This window comes from Hemicordylus capensis, chromosome 1 (genome assembly GCF_027244095.1).
Source record: "Hemicordylus capensis ecotype Gifberg chromosome 1, rHemCap1.1.pri, whole genome shotgun sequence".
Taxonomy (NCBI): Eukaryota; Metazoa; Chordata; class Lepidosauria; order Squamata; family Cordylidae; genus Hemicordylus; species Hemicordylus capensis.
In genome coordinates this window covers 121,319,433-121,333,244 of record NC_069657.1, presented here as the reverse complement: position 1 = coordinate 121,333,244, position 13,812 = coordinate 121,319,433, and the positions used below count along the sequence as shown (strand labels likewise).

At 40.2% G+C, this 13,812-nt stretch overlaps 1 protein-coding gene across 1 annotated transcript; it reads left to right on the top strand.

The window, feature by feature from the left end:
• The first annotated feature begins 1,088 nt into the window (after positions 1-1,088).
• Positions 1,089-13,246, top strand: PSMA1 (proteasome 20S subunit alpha 1). Its single transcript, XM_053304589.1, has 10 exons — positions 1,089-1,247; positions 2,752-2,796; positions 3,919-4,020; positions 7,151-7,254; positions 9,112-9,200; positions 9,726-9,796; positions 10,973-11,102; positions 11,287-11,366; positions 12,171-12,275; positions 12,892-13,246. Exons 1-10 carry the CDS (start codon positions 1,245-1,247, stop codon positions 12,946-12,948), a joined length of 786 nt encoding a protein of 261 aa, XP_053160564.1. The 5' UTR covers positions 1,089-1,244; the 3' UTR covers positions 12,949-13,246.
• Positions 13,247-13,812: the final 566 nt, after the last annotated feature.

Here is a 13,812-nt window from a genome sequence, read left to right as displayed (position 1 = left end):
TCCATCCCCTGAGGGAAATATCTTACAGTGCTCACACTTCTAGTCTCCCATTCATATGCAACCAGGGCAAACCCTGCTTAACTAAGGTTGACAAGTCATGCTTGCTATCACAAGACCAGGTCTCCTCTCATTTGTCCCTGCCCCCCATCTTGCTCACTTATAGCTATATCACTGAGTTCACTTTATAAAAACTTAATCCTATACTGTTAGATACACCTAAGTCTAGTAGCAATACACTCAGTGAGATTTCCTTCTAAGCAAGCATGCATAGGATCAGGCTCCATGTATCTGCTGATAACCCTGTAACTGCCAATTATGTCACCTCACTGCCTCACTCAGTAATATCGCAAATTATGCATAGTTTTACAATATCGACCTATTAAAGAGAAACAAAAGCGAAACAGAAGGGGAGAAACCAATGGTAAGCCGCCACCCCCTTTCTAAACTTAAATCAACTTAAACTTGATTTAACAAACATCGCCAGTGTCAAGGACAGAAAAAAAAAAGGAAGAGAGAAAACGGGCAACAAACAGAAATGTCAGGGGGAAGTAAAGAGAGCAAAAACTATACGAGATAGCCCTATCATAAATCAGCGCAGAGTAGGAAGGTTAATTATAAATAAATCATCATGTAAGATGTGCAGTGGACACCAATGTTTTACTTATTAACTTCAGTAGTTCAGGATTCCACATCGGTATTGTTTGCACAGTCACTTCAGTCAATGAGATTAATTTATGGTTGTTCTTCCGGGTTTTGTCCCCAGATTGCGCTCTAGTGGCTACCTTTATAATGTCATCATGTGCTGGGAAAAAGCAGCCATAAAGTTACATGCAGTTACTTGATCAACTACGGCCAGCGAGGACAGGTTTTGTTTTTTGCACCACTGCTTAGAGTACCCTCTATTTCCATACACCGATCTCACCCATTCCCTACATTGTTTCAGCCTTCTGACATTCACAAGGCAGGGACACAAGTTATTACCAATCACTGCAATTAGCGGCAGACCGTTACAGACGCAATGCGCATGCGAGCACAGTAGGACTCTCCACCTCCGAACTCTGCTAAGCCAACCTTCTGTTCTCCAAGGGGGAGGAGTTGAGTTCTGATCGGAGGCTCGGGGATTGGCTTCTCTTCCTTGGCAGAGGCGGAAGGAAGTGTCCCAGTCTAAATTTGTCGCTTTCCGAACTTCTGATTATCTCCCCTCGCTGGTTTGTAGTGCACGCCGGTGTCCGAAGGCAGCCGATATGGTGAGAGCGAGGACTGAGACCCGGGGAAGGGGATGGGATGGAGATGGGGATAGGCGGGAAGGAGGGAAAAAGCAGAACGAGTCGGGAGAAAGAGGGAGATGCTATGCGGAGGCCGCCACTTTCCTGTCCGAATCGGCGGGGGTGAGTCAGCACATCCTGGTAGCAGCGGCGGGTCCGCGGCCCAGATGGTGCTGTTTCTCCCGCCGCCCTTCAGAGCCTACAATCGGCTGTCCCTACATCAGTCTGGGTGGTCTATCTTGCTCCTTTATAAGCTTCCCTTTTGCATACTTTCCCACACCCTCCGTCACCCGCTTTCGCTTTCTAGGCCAGCATACTTCTGAAAGAGCCATTAATCCCCCGTGTACTTTAAACCAAAAGAAAAGTCCACCTTTCCTTTATTGATACATACTCTTTTTTTTTCCTTCCAGGTAACTCAAATCTCTCAACCTGTCCTCTCCTTTACCCTGTTAAAAAAAAGGGGAAACGCTTTTCTCATCCCTTGGATAATAGAGATTTGCCAAATAAGAAAGATCTCTTTAGTTAACATACGAAAGTGACTCCCATCCACTTTTGTAAAACCTCAAGCCCGTACAGGTGAAGCTGTGCTCTACCTACCCCGATTTTCTTGTTCTTCCTAAACCAAATTCCATGATCTGCAGTAGCTTTTCTCATTCTATTCTCCACATAGCTTTTCTCCTTCCTTTAAAGGAGTGGTAGCATGAGTAAAGCAGGTCCTTGCCTGTTCCTCCACTGCTGCACCGCTCAGAAGTTGTGTGCAGCCATGGGGCTTCATTCAGCAGCCTGTGCGTGGTGACAGGATGCAGGTGGCCACTGCACATGCACGGTGGCCATGTGTGTGGTCAGCATGGTGTTGCTGATCATGTACACGGCCATCACACACATGTATGGTGGCCATGTGCATCCTGCCGCTGCGTGAAGGCTGCTGGGTGAAGCCCTGTGGCCACTCGTGGACTTCTGAGCGGCATGACACTGTACCTGGAAAAGCAGCAGGCTGGCATAGGAGCAGGTAAGGACTTGCTTTACTCATGCTTAAAGGTACCACTCTCCGTCCAACCGAAACATTTGTGTACATCCCTATTCTGGATTCTCCCCAAGCTGATTCTCAGTCAAGAAGCCATTCTCTTAGTTAAGAAGTAGGCTGTATGCATATGAGGAAGCAAGTCCCACTCATGTCTGTGGGATGTGGATTTGCTTTTAAGACAGCATGTTTAGGATCTGGCCACTGGTCACTAATTTAAATAGCCAAAGATTTCATTTTTTTGCCCTTGATTAATAATAATGTGATTCAGCTAAATGCTCATACCACTTAGTAACCTCAATGAATTCTGAATTATTTGTTTCCCATTTTAAATATCTTTGCATTCCAGTTGCTCAACAAAATTTCTGAGTTACAGTAATAGACCACCCATTAGTAAATAAAGCTGTTCTTGCTTTTCTAGCTGTATATGCTGTTAACATTAATGGATTATTTTTTTAACTTTAGTTTCGCAACCAGTATGACAATGATGTCACCGTTTGGAGCCCCCAGGTATTGTTTTATGTTGTTTTTGCTTGTATATTCCTGTGTATATATGCAGTGACTTTAAAACAATATCAACAATTATTTTATGTTCTGTTAGTATACAAACTAAAGGAATAATGTCTAAATGGGTTTGTATATTAGGTGGAGATGGTGTAGTTCAAGGTACTAGCCTAGTTGGTCAAAATTAAGATAGGGATCCACAAATTTAAATTTAGCTCATTAGCCAGCTATTTTTTGTGTGTGGTCACTATCAATCCCCTCTCTTGCTCAGATATTCTTCTGGCATAAAAGCAGAGGTTTTAGAAGAGAAGCGGGGTCTTCTGTCATGTGCACTGAGATATGGAGATAGTAAGGGGAAAGATCTCTCCTAGTGCTCCAAAGGGATTCTTATTGTTACTTACCTTTCTTACTGCTGGCAAGTGAATTTTAAAATATCTACACATAGTGATACAGCAGCCCTGCACTGTAATTTGAACCTATAATGCATAGTCTTGAGTGCCAATGGCTTTGCCTTGCTTTTGAACATAATAAATCATTCAAGATGCTTTGTTGGGCTGTTAAATTCTGAAACAAGGACATATGTGTAGAATAAGAGGGATCTGGCAACTCTCTTATTTGAGGAAGAAACTTGGATGATTTCCTGGGAAGGAAGTTGTGATTCTGAGAGAACCCTAATGCAAACTAAACTGTTCAGTGATAAGCTCTCTCTATGGAAGTTCCTAAATGAAGATGGAGCAATGAAAACCAAACATCACAAACAGTGATAAGGCATCTCAAATTTTCCAAAGAATAATAGTGCTCAGTAGATTGCTTATTGTCAGTCCTGTTAACACCACACACAAGACTGCCAATGCTATCGATTGTAGCATAAATATGTTTGGTTTAAACTATTCTGCAGTAAAAGTATCAACAGCTATTAATGGGATACCTCTGTGCTGATATTATGTGTATGATTAAACATTAGCATCTGATGCAGAGTAAAAACTGAAACCAAATCTTTGGCTGTTTTTTTTTTTTAACTTAAACTCTATTCTTCAGCTTCTTAGAGTGATTTCAGGATGTTGAACTCGCTTGCAGAGTCAGCATGTTTGTAAGGAGGTACATTTTAATTTGCATTTTGTCCTTTAGGGCCGAATTCACCAAATAGAATATGCAATGGAAGCTGTTAAGCAAGGATCTGCAACTGTTGGACTGAAGTCAAAAAACCATGCTGTTCTAGTTGCTTTAAAGGTAGACTTTAGAGTAAAATTAGGGGTGACTTTATCTCTCTCCTTAAAATGAAAACATGATGTACCATATTCCATACTAAAAATGTTAGTTGTTGGTAGCTTATTTTAATAGGGCAAGTCACAGGTTATATATTTTGTACAACATTAGCAAGCATGCTAATTCCTGTTCTGATTTGGTGGTGTGTGTGTTATTTACTGACATATCAGCCATGGATCACTGTCTAGTTCTGGAGCATTTAATTGAAAAATATGCTGGTAGTTCTAAAAGATTGCTTTTTGCAGCATTTCAGGGTGGCTTTTGACTTAATTTTAAGAGTCTCCCTTTGGGCTAAAGAAGAAAATTCTTCAGTTGATAGGCATCTGTTACTATTGATATATAAACTCTATGATAAAACCAGTCTTAAAGTGAGGTGCAGTTTAGCGGGACATCTGTCTAACCCCATTTCGACACACAAGAGTGTTAGACAAGGCTGTATTTTGGCACCATTTATATCACTTTTTTAATCAAGCAGCTACAGGGTTTTGACCTGCATGCCCCTAAGCTGCCAAATAGACATTTGTCTATTTTATTGTATGCAGGTGATACATTGATTTTATTGCAAACCCAAATTGGCCTAACGAGAGCCCTTAAAGCCCTTGCTCTCTATATATAGATAATATAGATAATCTATTGAGCAAGTAAGCTGTTCAAAATATTTAGGTGTGGTTTTTCAGGCCAATAGGAAGAAAGCTGTGCAAGTTAAATATGTTTTTTCATTGGCTCAGAGAGGTGCCCCAGCTATTATAAGAATTTATCATACTGAGGGAGGAAGTTTCCTTCCCTGTGGCCATTCAGCTGTTTACTACCAAGTCACTTGCTCAACTTTTATGTGGAGAAAGTGATTTGGGCATATATTCTGATTTTGGCCCACTTGAAAGAGTTCAATTAGGTTTTCTAAGAGCTCTTTTTATCACACCTAGATGCGTCACAAATGCTGCCTTGTACCGGGGGGAGAATGATTAAATTAAAGGCAAGACTTGGGTATTGTAACTGATACTTGTTCTAATGATGAGATGGAAGTCCTCATGTTTTTTTGTGTGTGTTTGTGTCTGTCTGTCTGTCTTTCTTTCTTCTTTTTGTGTGTGCGTGTGTGTATCTTAAGTTGTGAAAAACTGAATAAAAAGTATTTTGAAAAAACAAACAAACAAACAAAAAACAAATGCTGCATTGTGAATGGAGCCAGGTATGATTACAGTTGAAGCCAGAGTTTGGATGGCTACCATTATTTTCTGGCTTAGACTTAATCTTATCCTGACAGGATTTACACCATTAATTATGAAGGACAATTTTCAGTTTGCCTGGCGGAAGAGTATAATTTGTAAACTGTCTTGTTGTGACTTCTCGCCTGGTTTTTTACTTCTTTTAGGTTTTGAGAAGTCTAAGAACATTATCCAGAAGTGTATAATTGATATTGAACTGCAGGATGATTTAGGATTGGTATTTAGCCCCTTTAGGGCATTGAGGGAATCTTCTAGATTGGCACCAGCACTATATCTTACAATTCTTACTTATTGTTGGGCTTTTTCCGGGCCTGTTAATGCCCTTTCCTCTGCACTATTGGAAGGTGAACCAGCTTCCAGGGTTTCATGTATCTGCAGTTGGGTAATTGTCACCCGACCTTAGTATACGTGAAAAAATTAGGGTTTTTAAAAGGGTTAATCTTGCATATCTGTGGGTTAGGGATGGGTGGAAATGACCTCTGAGGTTATTTCCACTGGCCATTTTGAGGCTTTTTGTTTTAAAAAGAAGGGCTTCTTTTGTGGAAAAGCTTTTTTTTTTTAAAAAAAAAAAAATTGGGGCATTGCTGGACAGCTGGGGACACACAGAGCATGAAAGGGCACCCCCCCCCTTTCAGTCCATTTTTGGTCCAATTTTTGCCAGTCCTCCTGCCCCACTGCTTCAGGAACCTAACTCCCCAATTCCCATTGTTCTAATGTCTCGTTATCCATGGTTTCACTATCTGCCTCTGCGCCATGGAATCGAACCCGCGCGAGTAGTGGGGTTCTCCTGTATCAATAAAATTTCCAGGACATTCAGATGATTTTTATGTTAGTGTTCTTTTAAATAATGATTCTTTAGTGACTTATAAAAGTAGCCAGATTTTGTGTTTTAGCTTCCAGGATTCATTTTAAGTTGGTAGTTTATGTTTCGGTTCTGGCCATATCCACCCCCAGCACAGTACCACCAGTGACTGTTGCTGGTGTCTGTCTGATGTTTCTTTTTAGATTGTGATCCCTTTGGGGACAGGGATCCACCTTATTAATTAATCAATTCTCTATGTAAACTACCCGGAGCCATTTTTGGAAAGGCGGTATAGAAATTGCATAAATAATAATAATTTGTGTCAGCGTTATACAAACAAGTATTTCATACAGATTTATTTTTCTTTTCTCTTGTTGTTTTTGTTTTGCTGGTTTCTTACCATAATAAAGATTGACCGACTGGCTGTGTGTTATTTATTTATTAAATTTACAAACACTGGCTGGCTGCTATGGCAAACATCACAAGATCATTTAATCTTCAAATTTCTGACATTAAAATTCTGTTATTTTGTGTTGGATTTCTGCATGTGATGGCAAATGTTTGAGTACTTTTTGTTTGTTTGTAGGCCTGCAGACAGATACTGTCTTACATAAAACACTAGAACACATTAAGAGTCCTAGTAAAAATAGATGATATAGTTTTTAGTGCTGAATGAATTACCCATCATTGATCTAGGTAGTGGGCTTCAGTCTTTGGGTGAAAACTGGAAGAAAGAGGCATAAGAGTGGTCATTAAACTGAATGTATGTAGACTCTCCATAATCATAACCTTAATTGATGGCAAAAGTATGGTGCACATTTATTATGGCTGTCCTTTTATTTACAAACAATACTTAGAACACTCTGTGGTTACATGGTTATAGTTTCTTTTGTCAGAGGCATTGACGAATGTCCTCTTTGAGTCTGTGCTCAGTCTTTATGATGGTTTGACTAATCAATAAATTACTATAGATGGTTACAGAACTGTGACTTAGGCATATTTGTTATTATTACAGGTATCCCCCCACCCCCCACACTTATAACAGGTTTTTTTGTTTGTATATATATAGAGGGCACAGTCGGAACTGGCAGCTCATCAAAAGAAAATCCTGTATGTTGACAACCATATCGGTATTTCAATTGCTGGACTTACTGCTGATGCAAGACTTCTGTGGTAAATTTGCAAGTTGATTTATCATTTGATCTAAAGGCATAGGAACATAGGAATCTGCCATATACTGAGTCAGACCATAGGTCCATCTAGTTCAGTATCGTCTACACAGACAGGCAGCAGCTTCTCCAAAGTTGCATGCAGGAATCTCTCTCAGCCCTATCTTGGAGATGTCAGGGAGGGAACTTGGAACCTAGATGCTCTTTCCAGAGCGGCTTCATCTGGGGAATATCTTATAGTGTTCACACTTCTAGTCTCCCTTTCATATGCAACCAGGGTGGACCCTGCTTAGCTAATAACATTTTTTTAAAGCAAGTAAATCAATAACATAACTATTGAGTGCAGAATTATAGTCAATTCACAGAATGCGTCTTTAGGCCTGTGACTAATTCCCAGTTCAGCATCTTGGTTTCTTCAGCTAATAGGTAATCTGAGAAGTACGCACTACCATTACTTATGTTAACATATTCTGTTATAGAATGTGATGCAACAACCTTGGACTGTTATTTCATGATTGTTAGACATCCTGAAAGCCATGCTAATAGAATGGGTATAGATTTTTTAAAATAAAATATTTACTGTTTAGAATAACATGCAATCCTATGCACATTTATATGAAAATAAGTCCCTATTAAGTGTGTTTAGGATTGCAACACAAAGCTAAAATCCTAAACACACTTATGAATCAATGAGACTTATCAGCTAGTTTGTACCTGTGAGGTTTATGTCTGAATAAATATGCATAGATCAAATGCATGTTTGCTTGGGAATGTGTCCCACTGTAATGTATTGCCTACTGATCAGTATTGCCTAGTGATTATTGCTTGTAAAATACTTGTCACATCAATTCCCTGTGAGGGAGGGAAGTTGCAATGATCTTGTACATTTAATAGAAGGCGAGTTGGGACTGAGAGATAATCTGAAGAGATACTCATTGGCTGACAAATCAGACTATGAGTTTCATGCAGGGAGCACTTCCATTGTGCATGGGGAGGAGGAGCCGTCTCCACTGATTTTCCTACTGAAGTCACCTGTGCCTCCTGAAAATGTGTGTCTGAGGTTCCTTGAGCCTTCAAGGGCGTATTTTCAGAAGGCACAGATAACTTCAGAGTGAAGTGGGGATCTTGCCCCTTCCCTTGGTGTGCAGGCAGGTGTGCTCCCTGTGCACAAACCTTTGACTGGATTTCAGCCAGTGACTTTAAAGCTAAGCTTGGCATTGGACTCATTTGTCCTGCATCCAACATTTTTTCCTAGCTCCCATTGTGTCCAGTTTCCTCCCATTAACTTCAGTAAACCTGTTTTCCCCTTTTCTGGTTGTATTTATAACATAGATTGCAATGTTCAAAGCATTTCATACACCGTACCTCAGTAGTCCTTATAACACTCCTGTAAGATATTGCAGTATTGCTGCAGACTGAGATAATTGTGGCTTACTAGAGGTCGTGCAGTAAGTTCATTACAGAAGTAATGAATGATTACAGAAGTAATCCCTCAGGGGATGAAGCCGCTCTGGGAAGAGCAGAAGGTTTCAAGTTCCCTCCCTGGCTTCTTCAAGATAGGGCTGAGAGAGATTCCTGCCTGCAACCTTGGAGAAGCCGCTGCCAGTCTGTGAAGGCAATACTGAGCTAGATGGACCAATGGTCTGACTCAGTATATGGCAGTTTCATATGTTCCTAAGTGAGATCTGAACTGTGGTTACCTGGCTCACACTTGTAACTGCTGTGCTTTGCCAGCATAACTATACTTGAGTAGCATTATCACAGTTGTATGGTCGGTAAAGAATAATTCTAGAAAATACTGAATCTATAAACAGACGGAAACCTATTTATAATAAGCTACCATGTGTGTTAAATTTTACAGCAATTTCATGCGTCAAGAGTGTTTGGATTCTAGATTTGTATTTGACAGACCTCTTCCAGTTTCTCGACTAGTATCGCTGATTGGAAGCAGTATCCTTTTTCCTATAGTTATCTTGACATTCTTGGTCATCAAGAAACCACACTGCCAGGCAATGGTTTTACTGTTATGAACTCTGTCAAGTGTTGTTAAAGAAATACTGTTTTGTTTTTAGGGGAACTAAACTAGCACACATTAAATTAGAAGCACTTCATTTCGAGACATTGGATCTATTGGCTTCTGTGAGGGATGGGAGAGGAGATCTCAACCATGGAACAGAATGCTAAAAACTAAATGAGAAGCAGAATTTTAAAACATTTTTTTAAATGTAAAAAGAGAGAGAAAGAGAGAACCCATTTGCTCCTTGGCAGATTCACACATGCATGTCCATTGTTTAGTTGCTTCAACATTAAGTGATAACTTGCACATGTGAAATACCAAAACTAATCAAAGACAGTTGAGCTTTCATATCATCTGACGTAAACTTGGAGAATTTTCACAGCAGATCAAGTGAAGAGATGTTGAATATTTGCATGTGTGAACCAGGCTTTTTAAACACATTCCTTAGCGTATTCAAGAAACGCAAATACCAACACAGCGTTATGGCAGAAGACCATATGGTGTGGGACTTCTCATTGCAGGATATGATGTAAGTGCAGTGGTTGTTTTTCCTTGATATGTAAGAAAAATGTACTAATCTGTCATGTATCCCCTGTAGGATATGGTTTCTTTTTTCTTTTGAGAGCTCTTCATTCCAGAACAAGCATGATAGGACATTGGCAACAAAGAATTTTACTCCAGGTCATGAATTCAGTTGTAGATTGTCAACCCAAGGCTCTGTAGCTGCTGCTGGACTACAACTCCCATTATTCCCAGCCACAATGGCCAGTGAGTATGGGAGCTGTAGTCCAACAGTAGCTGGAGAGCCTCAGTTGGCCCACCCTGAATTGGGTTAGGAGCTATAAGGTTCAAATTGTGGGCTCTTGTGAAGAGAACCTAAGACTTGAAAATTGTGGTATCATGGACTATATAAAATTGGTGGCACTCAGATTGATGCACCGCCAGTGCAAAGTTCTTTCCATATCTCTGCTCGCTTTTTAAAAAAATTCTCCTGCAGCCACTCATGGCACATCTTGTATTGTTGCCAAGGGTACTTTGACCCTCGAGAACAACTTTTCCAGTGACTATGGAGGCTGCAGCAACTAGGGATGTGCTGAAATGCTATTTGGCTTCCGAATCGCAGCATAATTCCTTTAAAATTGAGGGCTTACCCAGTCCCTTTAATGTGGAGGAGAGCAGGTCCATCCCTGCTCCTCCTCCGCTTGCCACCACTTCCATACTGGTGGTGCTCTCTTAGTAACCAGCGCACACCATTGACGTGCTCTCCCAGCCGCCTGTGTGGGATACTGGCACGCACATGGCCACAATGCATGTGCGGAGGCCATGTGCCAGCACACACAGGGGGCTGGGGGAGAGTGCTGCTGGTGCACACTGATAGCTGGGGGGAGCGCCATCAGTATGTAAGTGGCAGCAAGCAGAGGAAGAGCAGGGCCTGCTCTCCTCTGTGTTAAAGGGGCTGGGTCCTCAGTAAGTCCTCAGTTTCAAAGGGATTGTGCCGTGATTCAACAGGCAAATCGCTTTTTGAGCACATCCCTAGCAGCAATGGGGGAACCTGCTTCTGCTCATGCAACAGCATAAGCATCACTCAAGATGCTAGTCCATGTCATTATTCTTGATTTTTATTTGTAACTGTACATTTGGTGTGAAGTTTTTGGTTTTTTTAAACTACTGAAACACTTTGATGGTGTGCCTTTTGTTTTATTAGGAAATGGGTCCCCATATCTTCCAAACCTGCCCTTCTGCCAATTATTTTGATTGCAAAGCTATGTCTATTGGTGCGAGGTCCCAGTCAGCTCGAACATACTTGGAGCGGCACATGACTGAGTTTGCTGACTGTAAGTGTTGGTCATCTCCTCTCGGTTTATGGTATATTGGATATTTGGTGACTTTCTGGGCTTATTGCCAAACAGATGGTTGGTTGCCCACTGCATGCTAAAAAAGGTAGTGGCTGATTTGATTCATCCACAGAAGCGTCTAGAAATAAGGTGTTTCTCAAATGGCTGTGTGTATATGTTGCAGGTAATCTGAATGAGCTAGTTAAACATGGACTGCGTGCTTTAAGAGAGACACTTCCTGCTGAACAGGATCTGACCACTAAGGCAAGTGTTGAATTTATTATGTTATTTTAGTTGAGGTTCATTCTGTGGTATACAATATTGATAGGTGATGAATCCTGTTTTTATAAGTGGGAGCCAAAATTCAGGGCTAAGGGACTGAGCAATTTATTAGAAATTCCTCAGTTTAAATCTTACTTTTGCTCCACTCCAGCCCTCAATTATAGTGGATAATAATACTTGCCTTATTGTATAGAGATTACAAGAAGATAATACGTGTGAAATGTTTTGAACACTCAAAAGCGTGGTACAAATGCTATGTAGTACTAGAAATATCAACTTAGGTTGATCTGGATGCTGGGCAAAGGCCCACACTTTCTCCATAGAAGCACCAATGTTGCAAGACATTTTGCCAACCAAGGGGCAACTGGCTTCATCTCTGGCTTTCCATTGTTGAGTTTAAATGTTTCTTTATCAGAAAGTGTTCCCCCATGCCTGAAGGAGCTGGCTGTTCACTGCTGTTTGTGCAGAGTTTTGCCTGGAAGTCTTCTGGTTTTTGGATTGTTTTATTGTGGTTGTGCACTGGTGCCAATTTTTATAAACTCTGGAATATGAAACACAATGCAATATTTATATAACACGAATAAGCCTGATTTGATTTTTTAAAAACCCTTGAAGGAAGAGGATTGCCATTGCCTAATTCTTCCTGATTGTTTCTTGATATGTGCACAGTGCTGTGCATGATCTGTACTCTTTTTTTCTTCCCCTTTGGCAGTTGTAGTGAATGGCAAAATCAAATATCACAAAAGAGATATTAGTGTCTCAGTTTATAATGGTTGTTTTTAATAGAATGCTTCCATTGGGATTGTTGGCAAGGACATGGAATTCACTATTTATGATGATGATGATGTAGCACCATTCCTGGAAGGTCTTGAAGAAAGACCACAGAGAAAGGTATGCACATTTTAAATATTATATAGACAAGTATATTGTGAACTGCCCAGGGACCTTTTTGTATGGGGCGGTATATACTAAATAAATAAATAGTGTAGAATGCCTTATTTACTGTTTCTGTGAACTATAGTTTGATAATCCCCCCCCCTCCAAAAAAAATCTTCATCACAGTTATTCTGACTTGCAATTTAGAAATGAAGGTTACACACTTGGTAAACTTTAATATGATATTATTCCAGGCTGCCTTTAGAGGGTGTGTTTAATCACAAAAGCATATTTGCTTATAACTTATTTTTTCTGTTGGAACAGATAATTAACTATAAGTGAATTTCAGCTCATTTTTTACTATAAAATTAACCTCATGTATGTGTGTGTGTGTTCGTTCACACACACACACACACACACACACACACAATATTAAAGCCTCTTTGAGCTTTGTTTATAGGGATATTAGTATAGCAGGGTGAAAGATTGAACACCAGATTTTTTATCTTTATGTAGTCTCTGATATATGATAGGGTCATATATTTTTGTAGAATTTTGTTCTGCAGCTTGCTACAAAATGACACTTTACAGTTTTTAATTCTTGCTTCTTCTGTTTTCTTCCCCTTTCAAGCCTGCCCAGCCTGCTGAGGAAACTGCAGAAAAGGCAGAAGAACCAATGGAGCATTAATTATTGTAGATGCACTAGTGCATAGGTTACTTCAGGCAGAGTAATGCTGAAGCATTGATCTTTATTCTGGAAACTTAACTCTGAGCAAAATGCCCATTGTAGTGAAGCATTCTAGTGAGTCAGTCTTTAAAACGTATTTCCAAAAAATGTTATGCTGGCAGCAAAGAATTCACAACTGACTACTTCTCTTGGGAAGAAGAAAAACCTTTTCTAGACTGTATGGGAGATTGTTTTATACATAAACTTGTTGCTTTTATGTCATAAAGGCCTCTATGAAATAAACTGGTCTTTCTCGAAATCTCTTGCTCTGACTTTTTTTGCTCTGTTCAAATCAAAGAAAAGTTGAGCAAAATCTATTATATACTTGGGTAGGTGCTCACTATAGTTTTTTAAAAAAAAAACATCTTGTGGTAGCAAGCATGAATTGTCCCCTTTGCTAAGCAGGGTCCATCATGGCTTATATTTGAATGGGAAACCACATGTGCGAGAGCTGTGAGGTATTTCCATTTAGGGAATGGGGCCACTCTGGGAAGAGCACTTGCATGCAGAAAGTTCCAGGTTCCCTCCCTGGCATCTCCAAATAGGGCTGACAGAGACTCTTGCCTGCAACCTTTGAGAAGCCACTGCCAGTCTGTATAGACAATACTGAGCTAGATGGACCAGATCTGATTCAGTATAAAGCTAGGTTCCTATCTTAATGGTTTTATGAGTCTTTTGTTGCATCAGATAATACCAAAACACATCAAGCTCTAATAACCCATAAAAATAAGAATACACAATTTTACATTGTTCCTTCCCATTAATACGCCCCCCACCCCTGCACACAAGCGTGCAATTTAGGAAATAAAATGTGCAGAAGGTAAC